Source organism: Oncorhynchus keta, chromosome 14, assembly GCF_023373465.1.
Source record: "Oncorhynchus keta strain PuntledgeMale-10-30-2019 chromosome 14, Oket_V2, whole genome shotgun sequence".
In the NCBI taxonomy this organism is placed as follows: Eukaryota; Metazoa; Chordata; class Actinopteri; order Salmoniformes; family Salmonidae; genus Oncorhynchus; species Oncorhynchus keta.
This window is the reverse complement of record NC_068434.1, coordinates 24,191,980-24,214,043: the sequence shown is the minus strand read 5'-3', so window position 1 is coordinate 24,214,043 and position 22,064 is coordinate 24,191,980. Positions and strand designations below refer to the sequence as shown.

Sequence of the window (22,064 nt, the reverse complement as noted above, 5' to 3'; positions counted from 1 at the left end):
AATATAAACAATGCAGCTATTCCCTCCGCAAGGCTATTAAACAAGCTAAGCGTCAGTACAGAGACAAAGTAGAATCTCAATTCAACGGCTCAGACACAAGAGGCATGTGGCAGGGTCTACAGTCAATCACGGACTACAAGAAGAAACCCAGCCCAGTCACGGACCAGGATGTCTTGCTCCCAGGCAGACTAAATAACTATTTTGCCCGCTTTGAGGACAATACAGTGCCACTGACACAGCCTGCAACGAAAACATGCGGTCTCTCCTTCACTGCAGCTGAGGTGAGTAAGACATTTAAACGTGTTAACCCTCGCAAGGCTGCAGGCCCAGACGGCATCCTCAGCCGCGCCCTCAGAGCATGCGCAGACCAGCTGGCCGGTGTGTTTACGGACATATTCAATCAATCCCTATACCAGTCTGCTGTTCCCACATGCTTCAAGAGGGCCACCATTGTTCCTGTTCCCAAGAAAGCTAAGGTAACTGAGCTAAACGACTACCGCCCCGTAGCACTCACTTCCGTCATCATGAAGTGCTTTGAGAGACTAGTCAAGGACCATATCACCTCCACCCTACCTGACACCCTAGACCCACTCCAATTTGCTTACCGCCCAAATAGGTCCACAGACGACGCAATCTCAACCACACTGCACACTGCCCTAACCCACCTGGACAAGAGGAATACCTATGTGAGAATGCTGTTCATCGACTACAGCTCGGCATTCAACACCATAGTACACTCCAAGCTCGTCATCAAGCTTGAGACCCTGAGTCTCGACCCCGCCCTGTGCAACTGGGTACTGGACTTCCTGACGGGCCGCCCCAGGTGGTGAGGGTAGGCAACAACATCTCCTCCCCGCTGATCCTCAACACGGGGGGCCCCACAAGGGTGCGTTCTGAGCCCTCTCCTGTACTCCCTGTTCACCCACGACTGCGTGGCCACGCACGCCTCCAACTCAATCATCAAGTTTGCGGACGACACAACAGTGGTAGGCTTGATTACCAACAACGACGAGACGGCCTACAGAGAGGAGGTGAGGGCCCTCGGAGTGTGGTGTCAGGAAAATAACCTCACACTCAACGTCAACAAAACTAAGGAGATGATTGTGGACTTCAGTAAACAGCAGAGGGAACACCCCCTATCCACATCGATGGAACAGTAGTGGAGAGGGTAGCAAGTTTTAAGTTCCTCGGCATACACATCACAGACAAACTGAATTGGTCCACTCACACTGACAGCGTCGTGAAGAAGGCGCAGCAGCGCCTCTTCAACCTCAGGAGGCTGAAGAAATTCGGCTTGTCACCAAAAGCACTCACAAACTTCTACAGATGCACAATCGAGAGCATCCTGGCGGGCTGTATCACCGTCTGGTACGGCAACTGCTCCGCCCTCAACCGTAAGGCTCTCCAGAGGGTAGTGAGGTCTGCACAACGCATCACCGGGGGCAAACTACCTGCCCTCCAGGACACCTACACCACCCGATGTTACAGGAAGGCCATAAAGATCATCAAGGACATCAACCCCCCGAGCCACTGCCTGTTCACCCCGCTATCATCCAGAAGGAGAGTTCAGTACAGGTGCATCAAAGCTGGGACCGAGAGACTGAAAAACAGCTTCTACCTCAAGGCCATCAGACTGTTAAACAGCCACCACTAACATTGAGTGGCTGCTGCCAACACACTGTCATTGACACTGACCCAACTCCAGCCACTTTAATAATGGGAATTGATGGGAAATGATGTAAATATATCACTAGCCACTTTAAACAATGCTACCTTATATAATGTTACTTACCCTACATTATTCATCTCATATGCATACGTATATATTGTACTCTATATCATCGACTGCATCCTTATGTAATACATGTATCACTAGCCACTTTAACTATGCCACTTTGTTTACTTTGTCTACATACTCATCTCATATGTATATACTGTACTCGATATCATCTACTGTATGCTGCCCTGTACCATCACTCATTCATATATCCTTATGTACATATTCTTCATCCCCTTACACTGTGTATAAAACAGTAGTTTTGGAATTGTTAGTTAGATTACTTGTTGGTTATCACTGCATTGTCGGAACTAGAAGCACAAGCATTTCGCTACACTCGCATTAACATCTGCTAACCATGTGTATGTGACAAATAAAATTTGATTTGACGTGAGAAATAACATTTGATATATAACCTGAAAACAGCTAAGCCAACTCTGCTTGGGCGAGTAACATTCTTTAAGGAATACCTAGGATAGGATAAAGTAATCCTTCTCACCCCCCCCCCCCTTAAAAGATTTAGATGCACTATTGTAAAGTGGCTGTTCCACTGGATGTCATAAGGTGAATGCACCAATTTGTAAGTCGCTCTGGATAAGAGCATCTGCTAAATGACTTAAATGTAATGTAAATGTAACATGGTCAGTGAGGTGTTCCCTTGTTTGTCTGGAAGTAGCTAGCAAGCTTGCCAACTTTAGCCAGTGAGCTTGGGTGTTTGATTGCCGTTGTGAAGTCAGAACTCTCGGATCAACCCTTCTCCTCCGTCAGAGCTTCCAGTGTGCAATCTGAACTGATAATTTAACAGCGATCCGAATTTACAAACGACCCCAGAGCTGCGCACTCTGACACACTGGAGACAATTTACGAATGCACCCTAAGTAGACCAGACCCAGCTTCTATGCCATATGGGATACACACTCAGTTATGTAGACCGGAACGGGCTTTTTCGGGTGGTAGTCTTTATTTATTCATAATCTTTGGTTTGCCAAGAAGAACCAAAGTTGAGAACTTGTAGTCATTCATTCATCAACGTATTGTATTATTAGCCCTGTGTTTATTTGATTAATATAGCTAGTTATATTGTACACACAAAATGTTTGCGGGCCTGCCTGAGCTTGGGATATCTAATGGCGAGGATCTAAAAGAAACACTGACCAACTGCACAGAGCCTCTGAAAGCCATTGACCAGTTCCAGGTAAGCTAACCTGAAGTTAGCTAGCAAGCTAACAGCTAGATAAAACAGGACTAAAAGCATGTTGATACTAGCGTATCGACAGTACAGTGGTTAAAACTATGTATTGTGCTCATTGGTTACTATAAATATCAGTTAAGTTAGTGGTTAGTCAACGTAGGTCATTCAAATAACGTTAGCTAGTCAGTTAATGTTAGCTAGCAATGACACAGGGCATCGTTCGGCAGCGCTTCCACCGTCGCCCTGAATTAATCGTTCATTAAATAACCCCACTGGGGGAATTTTGTTTGGGAATGGCTTCAGTAAACGTAGGTAACTTAATTTCCGAAGTAAACACGCTGCTGGAGTTATTTAGAACAATTCTTTCTATTCGCGCCTTCTAATTTCTCCAAAATATGAGTGCGCGTGGACCCGAGGCTTTATTTAACTAGAAAAAAAACTAGGCAAGTCGGAAGAAATTCTTATTTACAATGACGGCCAACCCCTGTATGATGTCAAAGTGCTCTAAAGTCGTGTATTTTAAACGGAAAACGTTTTGCAACGAAAACCAGTGGTGTATTCATTACACCGATTCTGTTTCGTCTTTTAACATAAGCGTTTAATCCTAACGCTGTTGGGTTCCGGGGTGTATTCATTACGGAAACCGGTTACAATTTAACAGCCAAACGGAGTTTCAATTGGACAAATTCAGTTAGGTCCCTCCCTCCCCGTTCCATTTGCTTCTGTATAAGACACGTTTTGCAACAGCGTCTGGAAGAAAGAACCCTGCAGATTTCTCCACTTTAGATCAGGGAAGAATCGATAATTGAGATGTGCAATTTGTGCCGAACACTTCGCAGATTACTCAGATTGGAATGGCAACACGTGGAAATCATACAATTGAAAAATAACCACTACTTCCGTTTAAGAACACAACAGCTTGTATATGATGTTGAAGAGCACTTGAAGTAAACTGTTCCTGTTGCAAAACGTTTAGCAACAGAATTGGTTCAAAGAATGCACCCCGGGAGAGTCCATCACAACGTTTTGCAATGGAATCCGACGAGCATCGGAGCCGGTGTAGTACGATTCGATTTTAGTCCTGTATTGACGCGTTCTCTGTTTGATGGTTCGTCGGAGGGCATAGCGGAGTTTCTTAGAAGCTTCCACGTTAGTCGCGCTCCTTGAAAGCGGCTGCTCTACCCTTTAGCTCAATGCGGATGTTGTGATTGGATGAAATCTGTGGTATATCAGACCGTATACCACGGGTAGGACACAACTTGTATTTGTACTGCTCTAATTATGTTGGTGAACCGTTTATAATCTAAATAAGGCACATGGGGTTTGTGGAGAGCAAGAAAAAATAATCAGTGTTGCAAGCAGTAGTTTTTCCATGTTAACGCTAGTAATGTTAGCTAGCAGGTGTTGTAGTAGTGTGAAAATTGCGGCTGCAGCAGCTGTTATCAACTTTAAGGGTAGATGTTTGTTAGCATCACCCTTTTCAAGATTGACTTTCAAACTTTGTTTACAAATGATCATCATCTGGTTCGTGGCACTGTTTTTTGTTGCAGCCCACTTGCTCTTAGCTATCTCTTTGAAAAGAATGACTGAGAAACGTTGTTACATTTAAACTTTAAATCACTGGTTAGTGTGATGAAAGCTATAAAATATATTTGCAATGGGAAGGAATAGCTGGTTAATTTCATTTTGCACATGAAATGTTTGTGCTTTCGTATTGGTATGATTTCATGGAGCCTAATGGAGTGAATGGGCTGCCTATTCTTTAACATTGTGTGTGACTGTTGTCTCCTGTCTATCAGTAGTGTCTGTGTTTGACCAAAATTGTCTCCTTCAGAGCCATGGAGTGCAAAGGTATTAAGGTTGCTGTCCTTTCAGCACCATAAGCCTGTCACCTTTGATGTGACACTGTTGTTGTCACTATTGGTTATAGTGTGTTGGCTACCATAAGTTGGTAAACTGCATTATTTTATGCTGTGTGTCATGTATGCATGCCGGTTCTGTCTTTGTGTGCAACAGCCCGAAGCGCAGCCAGGCCTGTTTTGATTCATTCTTCATAATGTCATCAAAAAGTATTGCTCCTCCTTCACTAGAACAATAATGGTCCTACTAAAGAAGATATGTCAGGCGCGTTAATGATGCTATGTTTTCTGTTATTTCCAAAGATTTTGTTTTGTTTGATACAACGTATAGGTCTTGATCATATGAAGAGGTAACTCCGGTGACCATTTAGCCAATTTATTGAAAGCAAGCCAATGTTACAGTTGCCGAGCCAGCTAATATTGTCAATGTACCTGCTCAGGAAGCTAGTGTTTCATTAGCTATCTCTGTCAGTGAATTCAATTGAAATGTTTTGGCACGATTGTCTCATTTCATGTAACCAAACTCAGCAAAAAAAGGAAATGTCCTTTTTCAGGACCCTGTCTTTCAAAGATAATTCTTAAAAATCCAAATAACTTCACAGATCTTCATTGTAAAGGGTTTAAATACTGTTTCCCATGCTTGTTCAATGAACCATAAATATGATTGAACATGCACCTGTGGAACGGAACGTACGTTAAGACACTAACAGCTTAGACGGTAGGCAATTAAGGTCAGTTATGAATATGTAGGACACTAAATATGCCTTTCAACTGATGAAAAGAAAGATGCCCAGGGTCCCTGTTCATCTGCCTGAATGTGCCTTAGTCATGCTGCAAGGAGGCATGAGGACTGCAGATGTGGCCATTGACGCCTAAGACAGCGCTACAGGACGGACAGCTGATCGGCCTCGCAGTGGCAGACCACGTGTAACAACACCTGCACAGGATTGGTACATCCGAACATCACACCTGCGGGACAGGTACAGGATGGCAACAACAACTGCCCGAGTTACACCAGGAACGCACAATCCCTCCATCAGTGCTCAGACTGTCCGCAATAGGCTGAGAGAGGCTGGACTGAGGGCTTGTAGGCCTGTTGTATGGCAGGTCCTCACCAGACATCACCGGCAACGATGTTGCCTATGTGCACAAACCCACCGTCGCTGGACCAGACAGAACTGGCAAAAAGTGCTCATCACTGACGAATCGTGGTTTTGTCTCACCAGGGGTGATTGTCGGATTTGCGTTTATTGTCGAATGAATGAGCGTTACACCGAGGCCTGTACTCTGGAGCGGGATCGATTTTGGAGGTGGAAGGTCTGCCTTGGTCTGGAGCGGTATGTCACAGCATCATCAGACTGAGTTTGTTGTCATTGCCTGCAATCTCAACGCTGTGCGTTACAGGGAAGACATCCTCCTCCCTCATGTGGTACCCTTCCTGCAGGCTCATCCTGACATGACCCTCCAGCACGACAATGCCACCAGCCATACTGCTCGCTCTGTGCGTGATTTCCTGCAAGACAGGAATGTCCGTGTTCTGCTATGGCCAGCGAAGAGCCCAGATCTAAATCCCATTGAGCGCGTCTGGGACCTGTTGGATTGGAGGGTGAGGGCTAGCCCCCCTGGTGCAGTCCATTAGGAGGAGATGCACTGCAGTGCTTAATGCAGCTGGTGGCCACACCAGAGACTGAATGTTACTTTTGATTTTGACCCGCCCCCTTTGTTCAGGGACACATTATTCCATTTCTGTTAGTCACATGTCTGTGGAACTTGTTCAGTTTATGTCTGTTGTTGAATCTTGCTATGTTCATACAAATATTTACACGTTAAGTTTGCTGAAAATAAACGCAGTTGACATTGCAGACGCTTATTTTTTTGCTGAGTTTAGCTGCAGGCTTAAAGAAACATTCAATCATATAATTTGCATAGAAACCCAAATAAAAGCATGTCGATGCGAAGATGTGTGTGTCATGTATGCTAGAATGAAGGTTTAAAAATGACAGCTGCATATGCGTATTAATCAATACACATGGCATAGCCTACACACATGGCATACCTTGAAATACAATCCTCTCTAAAAACAGCTGTACAATGTGCCTTGCAATAATATAATCAGAGTTTGATTTCTAAACCAGATCAGTTGTCAAATAGCAGCTTCCCAATCCCATAGTGGGTATGCATAATGTTGGATGCATTGGAATGTAAGATATGGAGAATGATAAAGGGTCGGTAGGATTATAGAAAAAGCATTTGGGAAATTGTTTGAGTTGCAAATACTAAATGTTCAGTGAATGTGAGTATATTTGGGTGGTTAGTAACTTTGGCACCATAAACTTTTAGAAGGTTGTTAACAATTATGTATTATTCTAGTAACTATGACTGGGTGTGAGGCATGTTTCCATTTCACGCATATGCATTCGAACACAATCCCAAATAGTGTTTCACCATTTATTGAGTACAGAGACAAATAGCAAAGGTGTCTCAGGCAGTATTTGAATTATCTAAATATAGTGTAACCAACCATACTTTGGAAACTACTCAGACCCCTTGACTTTTTCCATATTCTTTACAGCCGTATTGTAAAATGGATTTAAAATAAAATGCTCAGCAATCTATACACACTACCCTATAATGACAAAGCAAAACCAGGCTTTTTGAAATGTTTAGACCATTTGCTATGAGAGTCGAATGAGCTCAGGTGCACCCTGTTTCCGTTGATCATCCTTGATGTTTCTACAACTTAATTGGAGTCCACCTGTGGTAAATTAAATTGATTGGACATGATTTGGAAAGGCACACACCTGTCTATATAAGGTCCCACAGTTGACAGTACATGTCAGAGCAAAAACCAAACCATGAGGTCGAAGGAATTGTCTGTAGTTGTCTGAGTTCCGAGACAGGATTGTGTCGAAGCACAGATCTGGGGAATGGTACCAAAACATTTCTGCAGCTTTGAAGGTCCCCAAGAACACAGTGGCCTCTGTCATTATTAAATGGAAGAAGTTTGGAACCACCAAGACTCTTGCTAGACATGGATGCTCGGCCAAACTGAGCAATCGGGGAAGACGGGCCTTGGTCAGGGAGGTGACCAAGAAACCGATGGTCACTCTGACAGAGCTCCAGAGTTCCTCTGTGGAGATTGGAGAACCTTCCAGAAGGACAACCATCTCTGCAGCATGGTAGAGTGGCCACTCCACAGTAAAAGGCACATGACATCCCGCTTTGAGTTTGTCAAAAGACAACTAAATACTCTGACCATGAGAAACAAGATGCCATGATGGAACTCTTTGCCCTGAATGCCAAGCGTCTAGAGGAAATCTAGCACCATCCCTATGGTGGTGGCAGCATCATGCTGTGAGGATGTCTTTCAGCGGCAGGGACTGGGAGACTAGTCAGGATTAAAGCAAAGATTAACTGTGCAAAGCATAGAGATCCTTGATGAAAACCTGCTCCAGAGCGCTCAGGACCTCAAACTGAGGTGAAGGTTCACCTTCCAACAGGACAACGATCCTACGCATACAGCCAAGACAATGCCGTAGTGGCTTCGGGTCAAGTCTCTGAATGTCCTTGAGTGGCTCAACGAGAGCCCAGACTTTAACCCAAGCTTACATTTCTGGGAGACCTGAAAATAGCTGTGCAGCAACGCTCCCCTTCCAACCTGACAGAGCTTTAGAGGATCTGCAGAGAAGAATGTGAGAAACTACCCAAATACAGGTGTGCCAAGCTTGTAGCGTCATACCCAAGAAGACTCAAGGTTGTAATCGATGTCAATGGTGCTTCAACAAAGTACTGAGTAAAGTGACTTAATACTTATGTTTTTGCTTTGTCATTATGGGGTATTGTGTGTAGATTGATGAGGAACAAATACAATTTAATCCATTTTAGAATAAGGCTGTAACGCACCAAAATATGGAAAAAGTCAAGGGGTCTGAATACTTTCCAAATGCGCTGTATATGTCACGTGTTGTGTGGGCACAAGCTTACAATGTTTACAGTCCAGAAATGAGAGCTTTACCATCTATGCCAAAAGCCCGGGCCTTTGATGGAGACTGTAGAACTGTCATCAACGCATGCTTCAGTATTCTCCCTTCTATCTAGGATCATTTGTGTGCTCAGGCCACATATGAGTAAAATAAATGATCACAACAAAGGAATGTAGTTTGTGAGCTAGAAAATGAACATCCTAGCAGTCTGAGTCAGGTTGCTCTCCAATCATCTTACTCTAGCTATCGACAAGGATAATGTGGCATTTCTTATTTGTCAGTATGAATGAAATTAGTGGGTCCTGCCTTGATGACTGTATTCCCTTTACACTACTTAACCTATAGATTTGTTTTTTTTTGTCTGAAATTATTACTTGGATTAAATTGATAGCTAAAACACTCCTTGTCCTGGAATGACATAGCTAGTGATTTTTAAAGCTATCTGTTCCTGCTAACTAGCAACTGATCTACTTGTTGTACCTAGCTAACTAACAAGCTAGCTACATTACTAAGGCTAATGCATTTTAAGTTGGGAGTCATTTTACAGCTAAATAGTTAGATTACAATTAAATAAAGACTCTCTCTCAAGCTGTTACCAGATGTGTTTTGTACCTTAGATACAGAGAATGTGATTGGCAGATGTGATCAGCAGAGATGGTATCTGGATAGTGAACAAGTTTTGATTGGTTTACAGTTTAGTAGTCGGCAGCATTTGGCTGTCCAGCTAGTGAACATAAAAGTATTTAGAACAAATGTGCAAGAATTGACATTGCCAACAAATGGAAATGTATTCAGAAGGAACATACACTATCTAAAAACCAGCTCCTCTCTTGACATTTGGAAACTAAAGCAAATGGCTTGCTTCAGCTCACCATCAAGTACATGTAATGATTACACATTTTTTTTAAACTGTAATAATTTGTTACCTGCTAAATTATTGTAATCATTACTTCTTCTATTACTTTTAAATCCAGGAAGGATGTTTGTGAAGAAAATACCTTTTCTGTTTTCCTGAATTTTTCAATTCAGCATGAAAAAAAGGCACACGTTTTTTAAGTTTGTTCCACTTGAGCAAGTCTGATCCACCAGTCCGAGACCACTATTTAGACTCATGGATCCTTTTGTCTTTTTCTAAAGGCTCTTAAGGGAAAGGTAATCTGAAAGTAATTAGATTGGTATGGAGTTTGGGTAATCCAAAAAGTCTGTTACTTATTACATTTCTAGACAGGTGAATAGTAACTAACAGATTACATTTAGAAAGTAACCCACTCAACCCTGGTAAGCAGGCTCCATGAGTAATGTTAGATTACACAATTATCCCTGCAATGATTATAAAATGTGTAACACCACCATGTCAGTGCATTGATTATTATCTCATCTTCATCAGTCTGTTTTTGGTCTGTCTGGGCTGTGTTGTTTTGCAGACAGAAAATGGCATTTTGTTACCAACTCTTCAGTCAGCTCTTCCCTTCCTGGACCTTCACGGAACTCCTCGGTTGGAGTTTCACCAGTCTGTCTTTGACGAGCTTCGTGACAAGTTGATGGAGCGAGTCGCCACTATCGCGGGGGGCAAGGATGAGGACCGGTGCGACATCAATGCTAGTAAACGGCAGGTCTTGATAGAGAAGTCATCAACCATTGTACATGTATTTTAGGCATTGAGTTTCTGGGTATTCCTGCTCCCTCTACAGTTATGGTAAACTTAAAGAGCTGCTGGAGAAGAGCTTTCCGCTGGTGAAGATGCCTTCCATTCAGCCAGTGGTCATGCAGGTGCTGAAGCATCTTCCAAAGGCAAGTCTCGGTCTTCCCACCTTCAAATCCAATCTGCATTAGGGGAAACAGCTCCACTGTTCGCCCTAGCTCCTTTGTTATGGTTTTGTTGTTGGAATAGAGGAGAGGATCCTCCGGCAGCATGGTAAAAACAGGTACGTACTCCGCTGTTCAATCTCCTGTGCAATGATGTCCGAGATGTAACTTCTTTGTTTTAATATCCCAAACGGATGTGGCACTTTCACCAATTTTAATGATTCTAGCTTTAAGTGAATGCACTTCTTTTTCAATTTATAGTTCTTTGCAAATCACATTAGCCATAAGAAGTGACTTGTTTTCCATGATTCTTTCTCCAAAGCACCTTGATCTCTACCACAGCTCAGTGTTTGAAATGTTCTGATTGAGTGTTTATTTTCCTATGAACAGGTACCAGAGAAAAAGCTGAAGCTTGTGATGGCTGATAAGGAACTGTATACGGTCTGTGCTGTTGAGGTGAAGAGGCAGATCTGGCAGGAAAACCAGGCTCTCTTCGGAGATGAGGTCTCGCCCTTGCTCAAGCAGTATATCGTGGCAAAGGAGGCAGCACTTTTCAGCAGCGATCTCTCTATTCTGCACAACTTCTTCAGCCCCTCCCCCAAAGCAAGACGCCAAGGAGAGGTGAGCCACCCCAGTACATCTGGACCTTTTCATTACTTTTTCACTCCCAATAGATTCTGTTCACATTCCAATAAGCATTTGTTATGATTAGGGCCATGAACCCATTATAACAAGTAGGGCTGTGACGATACCAGTATCACAATATTATTTTTATTGCAAAAATGATAACACAACGCAGACAAATCTTTGGTTCTTTAAAAACCTGCTGTATGTAAAATATTGCATAACTGTTTGTTTAAGATTGTTTTCCTAAAGAAGTTAAATGTGCTTAATGTTTTGTTTCCTTGCCATGAAACAAACAGGTATCATCCCGGCCCTAATAACAAGAGTCAATAGTTTTTTTTCCCTCAGTCAACCATTTGTTAGTCTGTAAATTCAAGAGAGAGTTGGGTGTGCTTGAGACTATCCCTTCTTCTGTTTTAGGTAGTCTTGAAACTGACCCAGATGATTGGGAAGAATGTGAAACTATATGACATGGTGCTCCAGTTTCTGCGAACACTTTTCCTGCGTACTCGTAATGTCCACTACTGCACCCTGCGTGCAGAGCTGCTCATGTCCCTCCATGACCTGGACATCAGTGAGATCTGCTCAGTAGACTCCTGCCACAAGGTATGGCCTAACTCATGTGTACAGCATGTCTTCTGTAAGCAAACAGGAGTAGTATTGATTTCAAATATATGCAAATACGTTGGCGAATGTTTTGGATGCTTGTGCAGAGTGCTGTATGTCTATATCTTGGCAGTTCACCTGGTGCTTAGATGCCTGTATCCGTGAGAAGTTTGTGGATGCCAAGCGGGCCCGGGAGTTGCAAGGTTTTCTGGATGGAGTGAAGAAAGGACAGGAGGAAGTTCTTGGGTGAGAGAAGAAGAATGGGGGAAATGTGATTGAACATGTCTTATTGCACCATTTTAGGATTAATAAAAAGATGTCACAAAAATGTTATTGGTCTTGCTTTCCAGGGACCTGTCCATGATACTGTGTGACCCATTTTCCAGTAACACCCTGGTTTTGAGTACGGTCCGAAACCTGCAAGAATTGCTAAGCCAGGATGCTCTACCCAGAGTAAGACATTCAATGTTGCCTTATATGTTTTTGTGTCCATTTCCACAATCTGTCGATGCTATGTGGAGACCTATTGCCACTACTAAAGAGATGTTTCTGTGTGAATGAACAGGACAGTCCAGACCTGATGCTGTTACTCAGAATGCTGTCTCTTGGACAAGGTGCTTGGGATATGATTGACAGCCAGGTCTTTAAAGAGCCTCGATTGGTATGCAGTCATTTCTTTCTATTAGTATTATTTTATAATCACGTATTTTTGTTCAGTGAGTTTACCTGTCTGTATTACATTACTTATGAGCTGCACAGCAACAATAGTTTGTTGTGCAGAGTAGGAAAACAACCTCTTTACAATGAACTACAGCTAGGTCCTCCCGAGTGGCGCAGTGGTCTAAGGCAGTGCTAGCTGTGCCACTAGAGATTAGAGTCCAGTCTCTGTCGCAGCCGGCCGCGACCGGGAGACCAATGGGGCGGCGCACAATTGGCCCAGCGTCGTCCGGGTTAGGGGAGGGTTTGGCTGCCAGGGATGTCCTTGTCCCATCGTGAACTAGTGACTCCTGTGGCAGGCGCAGTGCACACTGACAAGGTCGCCAGGTGTATGGTGTTTCCTCCGACACATTGATGCGGCTGGCTTCCGGGTTAAATGGGCATTGTATCAAGAAGCAGTGCGGCTTGGTTGGGTTTCGGGGGAACGCACAGCTCTCGACCGTCGCCTCTCCCGAGTCCGTACGGGAGTTGTAGCGATGAGACAACCAACTACCAATTGGATACCACAAAATTGGGGAGAAAGGGGGGTAAAAAAAAATATATATAAAATAATACAATGAACTACAGCTAGATGGTGTAGATGTGACATAACCAGCCAGGGCAGAGACTCATCATATTTGATTCTTTCCCTCTCAGGAACTGGAAGTTGTGACCCGTTTTCTCCCAGCCATGTTGTCAGTACTTGTGGACGACTATACCTTCACTGTAGAGCAGAAACTCCCTAGTGAGGAGAAGACCTCCCTCTCCTACCCCACAGCCCTGCCTGATAACTTCAACAAGTAGTTACTGGGATGGGATGTCACACTGGGGAAGGGACATACTGTTACTTTGGTAGATGTGGCATGCCTGTAATTCAATTTTGTATATGTGTGTTGACATTAAGAACATTATCATGTAAAAAAAGTAGTATTGATATTCTAAAATAGACATTGAAATGATCAGTGTTATTTACAGTGTACATGAACCTGCTATATGTTTAATGAGGACAAACCTGGGTTCAAATACTATGTAGGGCATTTAAATTACTTTCAAAGATATTTGGAACTAAGTAAAGACAAGTAGTTGAAGATTGGAATGTATTTGGAAATGCACTTTGAAAGTTTTGGAAAATAATCAAATACACTCACTCAAATAAACTCCCATGCATTTAACTCAGGTATTTAAAAATAGTATTTGAAATAAGTATTTGAAATACTGTATTGAAGTATTTTCAAAAATAATTATAAAAATAATTTGAAAATACTCAAATACACAGAAAATAAGTATTTAAATAACATGTTTAAATACACATTTATTTGAACAGAGGTCTGAATGAGGACCCTTTTTGATTAAAGTAAGTTCTCCCCTGCCCTAGGTACCTGCAGGAGAACAGGGTGGCTTGTGAGATGGGTCTGTACTACGCACTCCACATTGCCAAGCAGAGGAACAAGAATGCCTTACAAAGGTTACTTCCCGCATTGGGTAGGTTCTGCACTTGTTTTGCCACAGGTTAATATAAATAAATAAATACTGTTAGTAAATTGTTGTTAACCTGGCTCTCACCATTGTTTTGTCTCTATCATGTAACTGCAGTGGAGACCTACAACGACATGGCCTTTGGGGACATGTTCCTGCACCTCCTGACAGCACACCTCACCTTGCTCTCTGATGAGTTTGGGACTGAAGAGTTCTGCTCTGCTGTGTTTGATGGCTTCCTCCTCAACTCTTTCTCCAGGTCTGTCTTTTCCTGGGACATACAGGAGATTACTGCAAGTATTGCATTTGAAATTAATGGAAATGTTACTAAACATTTATGAAATGTGTGAAATTGAGGTAGAGTACTGTACTTCCTGTACTAATGGTCATATATTTTACCTTTATTTCACATTACACCCTGACATATTTTTATGTGTATTCCAGTAAAGACAATGTCCACAGACACAACCTACGCCTGTTGCTTCACCTTCACCAGAAAGTGCTGCCATCTTGTGTGGAGACCTTAGTGAAAACCCTGGAACCCTCAAAACAGGTGGGCAAACTGCCATATTGCATGAAATAGGTTCCAAAGGAGATTGAACAGGATCTTGAGCACTTACAAATTCGTAATACATTGTATAAATTGCAATTCGGGATTGCAGGATTATTACATGTTTTATTTGCACGGTATCATACTAAATGAATGATGATGTAAACAATTGTGCACAATTTTCAGAGATCTGTTTTGGCTCATGAGCACTGCTTTCAAAATTACTTGCATAAATTATACAAATCCTTTCATCTTTAATTGAAACACCTAAATATCTAATGGTGTAACCACGCATTTTCTCCATGAAAACGTAATATTAACCATATAAGATCAATGTTTGGGGTTATGTAAAAAAAATTGTCTGTCGATCACACTAGGTGGGGGCGGAGCCAGTCTAGGAAGATCCAATTACACAACATGATTGTTGTAGACACTCCACTTCTCATATAAGTGGCCGTAATGCGCTCTCATCTCACTTCTTTCGTCTTCCTCACGGAATTGATGTAGATCCTCTACGACTCTCCTAACGATCGACTTGGACCTCTGTCACCTGTGAACAGGTTAGCAGGAAAAAATGAAGGACACCGCCGCCAAGCATTGAACAGTAGCTTCTCGTCGAGAGGATTGAGCTCACAACAAAATCTACTCAGGTTTGAGGCTCACAGCTAGCCTTCGCCCGCTTAGCATCCTCCAGATGGCATATGTGTCCGCAGCATGCTCTGTTAGGGCACTGTACGTTACCGCTCACTGATGGCCTGTCAAGGAGAGCTACAGGAGACCGAGCGGTCATTCGCTGTAGATGTTTCAAGGTCCCGCCCCAACGATTCCCCTGGAGGAAAGGGGGGGAAGACGGTCCTAGGGGTCCCTCCCCAGCAGCAGAGGGGTGCAGTGCATGGTTCACACGATGTTCGGCCCTGCCCCCTCCCAGGCTGAAGACTGCAGGAGGGGCACTCTGCTCCACCAGAGCGCGTTCCCAGTGCAGCGGCCAAGCGTTTTTCTATCAAAGCACAGAAAAGATGGAGCAGACCACTCTCCCGCGGAGTGTCCTCCATACCCTAGTGTTCACCTCAACACCGTTGTTGGTTGAGTCAGAGGCCAGAAGACAAGATTTCAGTTGCCACAAAGCACTGTCCCCGTTTGTTTTATTGCCTTTTCAAATAAAAATACCACTGTTGCACCAAAGCATTTCGCCAGGAGCACAGAACATATAACCAAAAGAGGAGCACAGGGTGCTACGACAGTGACCCACTTGCTACACTTCCATCCCTGGGTTCTATCCATGGTTACGAGAGGCTTCCGACTTCAGTTCACCAGAGAACCGCCAAACTTAGAACAGAATGTTGGTTTCTGTAGTGACTGGCGACTCAAATACTGGAGCAGGAGATCTCCACTCTGTTGAGCAAAAGGAAGATCAGAGTAGTAGCAGCAGCAGAAGCCCAGAGCAGTTTCAACTCTCGTTACTTCCTGGTTCCCAAGAAGGGTAGGGCAGCACCCCATATTGGACCTACGGATCCTCATCAGCTATCTAAGAAAGTCCACGTTCTATAATGTTAGGCGAAACGTGTGGTCTCTCTTCATTCGTCAAGGCTATTGGTTCATTACAGTTGATTTGCAGGTGCCTATTTCCACAAGCGTGGAAAAGGACCTTGTGGCTGAAAGGAGCCATGGTAAGTTGCTAGCTAGCATTAAACATATCTTATAAAAAAAACAATCAATCTTCACATAATCACGACTTAACTACACATGGTTGATGATATTACTAGGTTAACAAGCTTGTCATCCTTTGCATATAATCAATGCAGTGCATGTTAATTTATCATCGAATCACAGCCTACTTCAACTTCGCCAAACGGGAGATGGTTTAACAAAAGCGCATTCGCGAAAAAAGCACAATCATTGCACAAATGTACCTAACCATAAACATCAATGCCTTTCTTAAAACAAATACACAGAAGTTTTTTTTTTTTTAAACCTGCATATTTACTTAAACGAAATTCATGTTTGGAGGCAATATTAACTAGGGAAATTGTGTTACTTCTTTTGTGTTCAGTACAAGCAGAGTTAGGGTATATGCAACAGTTTGGGCTGCCTGGCTCTTTGTCAACTAATTTGCCAGAATTTTACATAATTATGACACAACATTGAAGGTTGTGCAATGTAACAGCAATATTTAGATTTAGGGTTGCCACCTGAACGGTTACATATTTAACTGAAATAAAAAAATATATATACATTTTTAAATGATAGTTTCCGGATTTAACCATATTAATGACCTACGGCTCTTATTTCTCTGTTTATTATAATTAAGTCTATGATTTGATAAAGCAGTCTGACTGAGCGGTGGTAGGCAGCAGCAGGCTCGTAAGCATTTATTCAAACAGAACTTTACCGCGTTTGCGAGCAACTCTTAGCAATGCTTGAGGCTCAGAGCTGTTTATGACTTCAAGCCTATCAACTCCTGAGATTAGGCTGGCAATACTAAAGTGCCTATAAGAACATCCAATAGTCAAAGGAATATGAAGTACAAATGGTATGGAGAGAAATAGTCGACGCGTCATAATTCCTATAATAACTACAACCTAAAACTTATTAACTGGGAATATTGAAGAACTGGGAATATTGAACCACCAGCTTTCATTTGTTCTCATGTTCTGAGCAAGGAACTTAAACGTTAGCTTTTTTACATGGCACATATTGCACTTTTACTTTCTTCTCCAACACTGTTTTTGTGTTATTTAAACCAAATTGAACATGTTTCATTATTTATTTGAGACTTAATAGATTTTATTTTTAATATATTAAGTTCAAATAAGTGTTCATTGTTCATTCAGTATTGTTGTAGTTGTCATTACTACACACATATATATATATATATATATATATATATATATATATATATATATATATATATATAAATAAAGAAGTGTGGTGTGTTTGATAGACGGTGTGATCAGAAACAGATCCTTCCATTTCTTTGCTCAATTCCAGAGTTACTCTGCCCCCTGCAGGACCTTTTGGACAAGGACAAGCCTTTTACACTGCAGAGATGTACTTGGCCTGCAACATAGGCTTTGACAATGGTACAGCAGAGAAGTACCACCTCGTCCGTAATTTTAAGGGTGCCCAGTATCCAAACGGCTAGTCTCATCCTGGGACCCTTCTGCGTGCTTGAGGACATTTCACAGCAGCCATTCATGCCGCTGGAAAGCATGGACATTTTATTTATCTCGTTTAAAACTGCTTTTAGCCATTATATCTGCAAAACAGGTGGGGGAATTGCACGCTCTGTCAGTCCACCACTAGTACCTGAGCTTTGCCCTGTGGTCATCCAAGTTTAGTTTTCTTGCATCCTTACCCCGCTTTTGTGCCTGAAGTAAGTTGTGCTTATAATCGCCTCACTTTACAGCTGTTGACCTTTCACCCACCGGCCTTGTCCTCCATGGAGGATGAGCGTCTCCACTGCTTGTGTCCAGTACGTCCATTGCATATCTAAATGTCTGGACGAGAGCCCTATGAAAGAGCGATCTGCTCTTTGTTTCTTGGGACCAATTTCTTGCAAGTGTTTATTCCATCGGATGATGGAGGCTATTTTACTGGCATATAACAGCAAGGGTTTACAACCTCCGAAGGGCCTGAGTGCTCACTCCAACAGACGTATGGCTGTGTCACGGGCATTGTTCAAAAGCGTCTCTGTTCAAGAGGTCTGTAATGCAGGGCTACCCCCCCATACCAACTGGACATCACTGTGCCCTCATTAGAGCATACGGTGCTTACTGTCAGGACTTCTGAGGGTTGATCCTGTCTAGACTTGGCTTCGGAGAGATTAGGAGCTCTACTGGAGTCGGCTACATTTTTATTTATTTAACTAGGCAAGTCAGTTAAGAACAAATTCTTACTTACAATGACGGCCTACCTACATAAGGTTACTTGACATAACCCAGGGTCTATGATATGAGTGAGGTGACTCAGTGTTTCCCTCACGCTCTGTGTAAGGAAGACCACATGTCCATTTTAAGTCGGAAGTTTACATACACTTATGTTGGAGTCATTAAAACTAGGTTTTCAACAACTCCACAAATTACTTGTTAACAAACTATAGTTTTGTCTAGTCGGTTAGGACATTACTTTGTGCATGACACAAGTAATTTTTCCAACAATTGTTTAGCCGGATTATTTCACTGTATCACAATTCCAGTGGGTCAGAAGTTTACATACACTAAGTTGACTGTGCCTTTAAACAGCTTGGACAATTCTAGAAAATGATGTCATGGCTTTAGAAGCTTCTGATAGGCTAATTGACATCATTTGAGTCAATTGGAGATGTACCTGTGGATGTATTTCAAGGCCAACCTTCAAACTCAGTGCCTCTTTGCTTGACATCATGGGAAAATCTAAATAAATCAGCCAAGACCTCAAAATAAATTGTAGACCTCCACAAGTCTGGTTCATTCTTGGGAGCAATTTCCAAATGCCTGAAGGTACCGCGTTCATTTGTACAGACAATAGTACGCAAGTATAAACACCATGGAACCACGCAGCCGTCATACCACTCAGGAAGGAGACGCGTTCTGTCTCCTAGAGATGAACGCACTTTGGTGCGAAAAGTGCAAATCCATCCCAGAACAACAGCAAAGGACCTTGTGAAGATGCTGGAGGAAACGGGTACAAAAGTATCTATATCCACAGTAAAACGAGTCCTATATCGACATTACCTGAAAGGCCACTCAGCAAGGAAGAAGCCACTGCTCCAAAACCACCATTTAAAAAAAGCCAGACTGCAGTTTGCAACTGCACATCGGGACAAAGATTTGACTTTTTGGAGAAATGTCCTCTAGTCTGATGAAGAAAAAAAAAATGACCATCGTTATGTTTGGAGGAAAAAGGGGGAGGCTTGCAAGTCGAAGAACACACATTCTTAAAATAGTGGTGATCCTAACTGACCTAAGACAGGGAATTTTTACTGGGATTAAATGTCAGGAATTGTGAAAAACTGAGTAAAAAAAAAATGTATTTGGCTAAGGTGTATGTAGACTTCTGACTTCAACTGTACTTAGAAGTGAGATGAAAGTGTATTACAGCCACTTATATTTGGATCTTCCGAGATTGGCTCCACCCCCAGGCGATACCCATTGTGAGACTCCTCACTCATATTATCATAGAGCTGGGGTTATATCAGGTTACGTTTTACTGTTCTGAAAATTACATGTGGCTTATAAAATAGTTTTTCCTACTCAGGTCACATAGTCACGTCCCATAGTCAGGGCCATGGGAAAGCTCCTGGCCCTGTGGCATAACTACTGTATTTCCATATTCTTCATTCTCTGTTCTCTGTGCTTGTCTGGTGTCCACAGAGCAGTGACCAGGTAAAGGAGCTGTACACCAAGCTGACAGAGAAACTGGAGGCCCAAAAGAAGGGTCCTCCCCAGCCAGACGAAGCCCCCTCCCTGGACCTCCATCCTGTTAAAGTGCCCACTACAGCTTCCACTCCAACAACATCGCTCTGAGAGAGGAGGTGGTAGGGAGCCGCAAAAGAAGGAAACCAATTAGTCTGAAAAAAGGATGCTGATATTACATGTTGAATTTAGGTTGGCTCATGAAACCATAAAAAAATGACTAAATGTAATTTCCTCTATGGGTACTATGGTTAAGGTTTAGTTTGTTTTCTAATACTTGTTTTATTAAGATGTCGTATTTGAAGCAGTTTTCCAGCTTTAACAATGTAACTCAGTTGCCAATGTTTTTCAGTGTGAATTATTACTTTTTAATTTTAGAAATACTTATAGTCTTGCTTAATTATTGTTATAAGTATATTTTCTTATGTACTGTATCTATAAAGACTGAATGTCAATGTGTGTGTATGTACTGTTTGTATTGTGTCAGTGGTGACGCAAGCTTTAAATAAATTAATTTAGAAATGGTTAAAAAAGTTTATACTATATATAGACGAGTATGTGGACACCCCTAGGATCTCCATAGATGAACATCGGCAGTAGAATGGCCTTACTAAAGAGCTCAGTGACTTTGTGTGGCACTGTCATTGGATGCCACGTTTCCAACAAGTCAGTTCATCAAATTTCTGCCCTGTTAGAGCTGCCCTGGTCAACTGTAAGTGCTGTTATTGTGGAAGTGGAAATGTCTAGGAGCAAGAACAGCTCAGCTGCGACGTGGTAGGTCCCATAAGTTCACAGAACGGGACCGCTGAATGCTGAAGCGCTTAAGAAAACGTCTGCCCTCTGTAGCAACACTCACTACCGAGTTCCAAACTGCCTCTGGAAGCAACGTCAGCACAATAACTGTTCGTCGGGAGCTTCATGAAATGGGTTTCCATGGCCGAGCAGGCTCACACAAGCCTAAGATCACCATGCTCAATGCCAAGCGTTGGCTGGAGTGGTGTAAAGCTCGCTGCCATTGGGCTCTGGAGCAGTGGAATAGTGTTCTCTGGAGTGATGAATCACTCTTCACCATCTTGCAGTCCTATGGAAAAATCTGGGTTTGGCCGGCACGAATGCTACCGGCACGAATACATAGTGCCAACTGTAAAGTTTGGTGGTGGAGGAATAATGGGCTGGTTCTGGCTAGGCCCCTTAGTTCCAGTGTTGGGAAATCTTAACGCTACAGCATACAATGACATTCTAGACGATTCTGTGCCGCCAGCTTTGTGGCAACAGTTTGGGGAAGGCCTTTCCTGTTTCAGCATTTGTATTTATAAGCTGCTGCAAAGGCAGCAGCAACTTTTCCTGGGGTCCGGCAAAATGAAGGCAGTTATACAATTTTAAAAACATTACAATACTTTACAGAATTCACAACACACTGTGTGCCCTCAGGCCCATACTCCACTACCACATATATACAACACAAAATTCATGTGTACTTGTGTTTACAGTGTGTATGTTATCATGTGTTTGTATGCCTGTGTCTGTGCCTATGTTTGTGTTCCTTCAGTCACATTTCAGTCCCCAGCATGACAATCAGTGCTTGACCTCACTAATGCTCTTGCGACTGAATGGAAGTCCCCTGCAGCAATGTTCCAACATCTAGTGGAAAGCCTTCCCAGAAGAGTGGAGGCTGTTATAGCAGCAAAGGGGGGACCAATTCCATATTAATGCCCATTAATTTGGAATGAGATGTTCGACAAGCAGGTGTCCATATACTTTTGACCTTATAGTGTCTTGAATTCCAAAAATAGTATAAAAAATGGAAGTTGTCAAGGGCAGCAGTGACTCATACAGGAGTTAAAATATCAGACATACAGAATGTTGACCTTTTTTAATTTAATCTCAGACCTCACAATGTAGAGCAGCAGTGTAAAGTTAAAGTATTTTTACTTACACAACTTTTAAGTACTACTGAAGTATTTTTTTTCTGTACTTTACTATTTATATTTTTGACAACTTTTACTTCACTACATTCCTAAAGAAAGTGATGTACATTTTACTCCATACATTTTCCCTGAAACCCAACAGTACATTTTGAGTGCTTAGCAGGACAGGAAAAG

At 42.5% G+C, this 22,064-nt stretch overlaps 1 protein-coding gene across 5 annotated transcripts; it reads left to right on the top strand.

The window, feature by feature from the left end:
• Positions 1 to 2,418: 2,418 nt before the first annotated feature.
• LOC118375642 (negative elongation factor B-like) lies at positions 2,419 to 20,417 on the top strand. 5 transcript variants are annotated; one of them, XM_035762226.1, is made up of 13 exons: positions 2,419 to 2,972; positions 10,236 to 10,396; positions 10,503 to 10,602; positions 11,008 to 11,238; positions 11,662 to 11,847; positions 11,981 to 12,093; positions 12,198 to 12,300; positions 12,413 to 12,508; positions 13,201 to 13,343; positions 13,919 to 14,025; positions 14,137 to 14,278; positions 14,464 to 14,572; positions 19,921 to 20,417. In XM_035762226.1, the coding sequence occupies exons 1-13, from the start codon at positions 2,871 to 2,873 to the stop codon at positions 20,071 to 20,073; spliced, it is 1,746 nt and encodes a 581-aa protein (XP_035618119.1). In that variant the 5' UTR covers positions 2,419 to 2,870; the 3' UTR covers positions 20,074 to 20,417. The 5 variants fall into 5 exon arrangements, with proteins under 5 accessions (XP_035618119.1, XP_035618122.1, XP_035618123.1 ...); XM_035762229.2 differs by having other exon boundaries at positions 2,573 to 2,972; positions 10,240 to 10,396; XM_035762230.2 differs by lacking the exon at positions 2,419 to 2,972 and adding an exon at positions 3,725 to 4,216 and having other exon boundaries at positions 10,240 to 10,396.
• The last annotated feature ends 1,647 nt before the right edge of the window (positions 20,418 to 22,064 follow it).

Coding starts and splice junctions, on each gene's coding strand:
- LOC118375642 (XM_035762226.1), top strand. CDS start 2,871: ATGTTTGCGGGCCTGCCTGAGCTTGGGATATCTAATGGCGAGGATCTA. Junction 11,239..11,661: donor AAGCAAGACGCCAAGGAGAG/GTGAGCCACCCC, acceptor CTTCTGTTTTAG/GTAGTCTTGAAACTGACCCA. Junction 12,301..12,412: donor GCCAGGATGCTCTACCCAGA/GTAAGACATTCA, acceptor GTGAATGAACAG/GACAGTCCAGACCTGATGCT.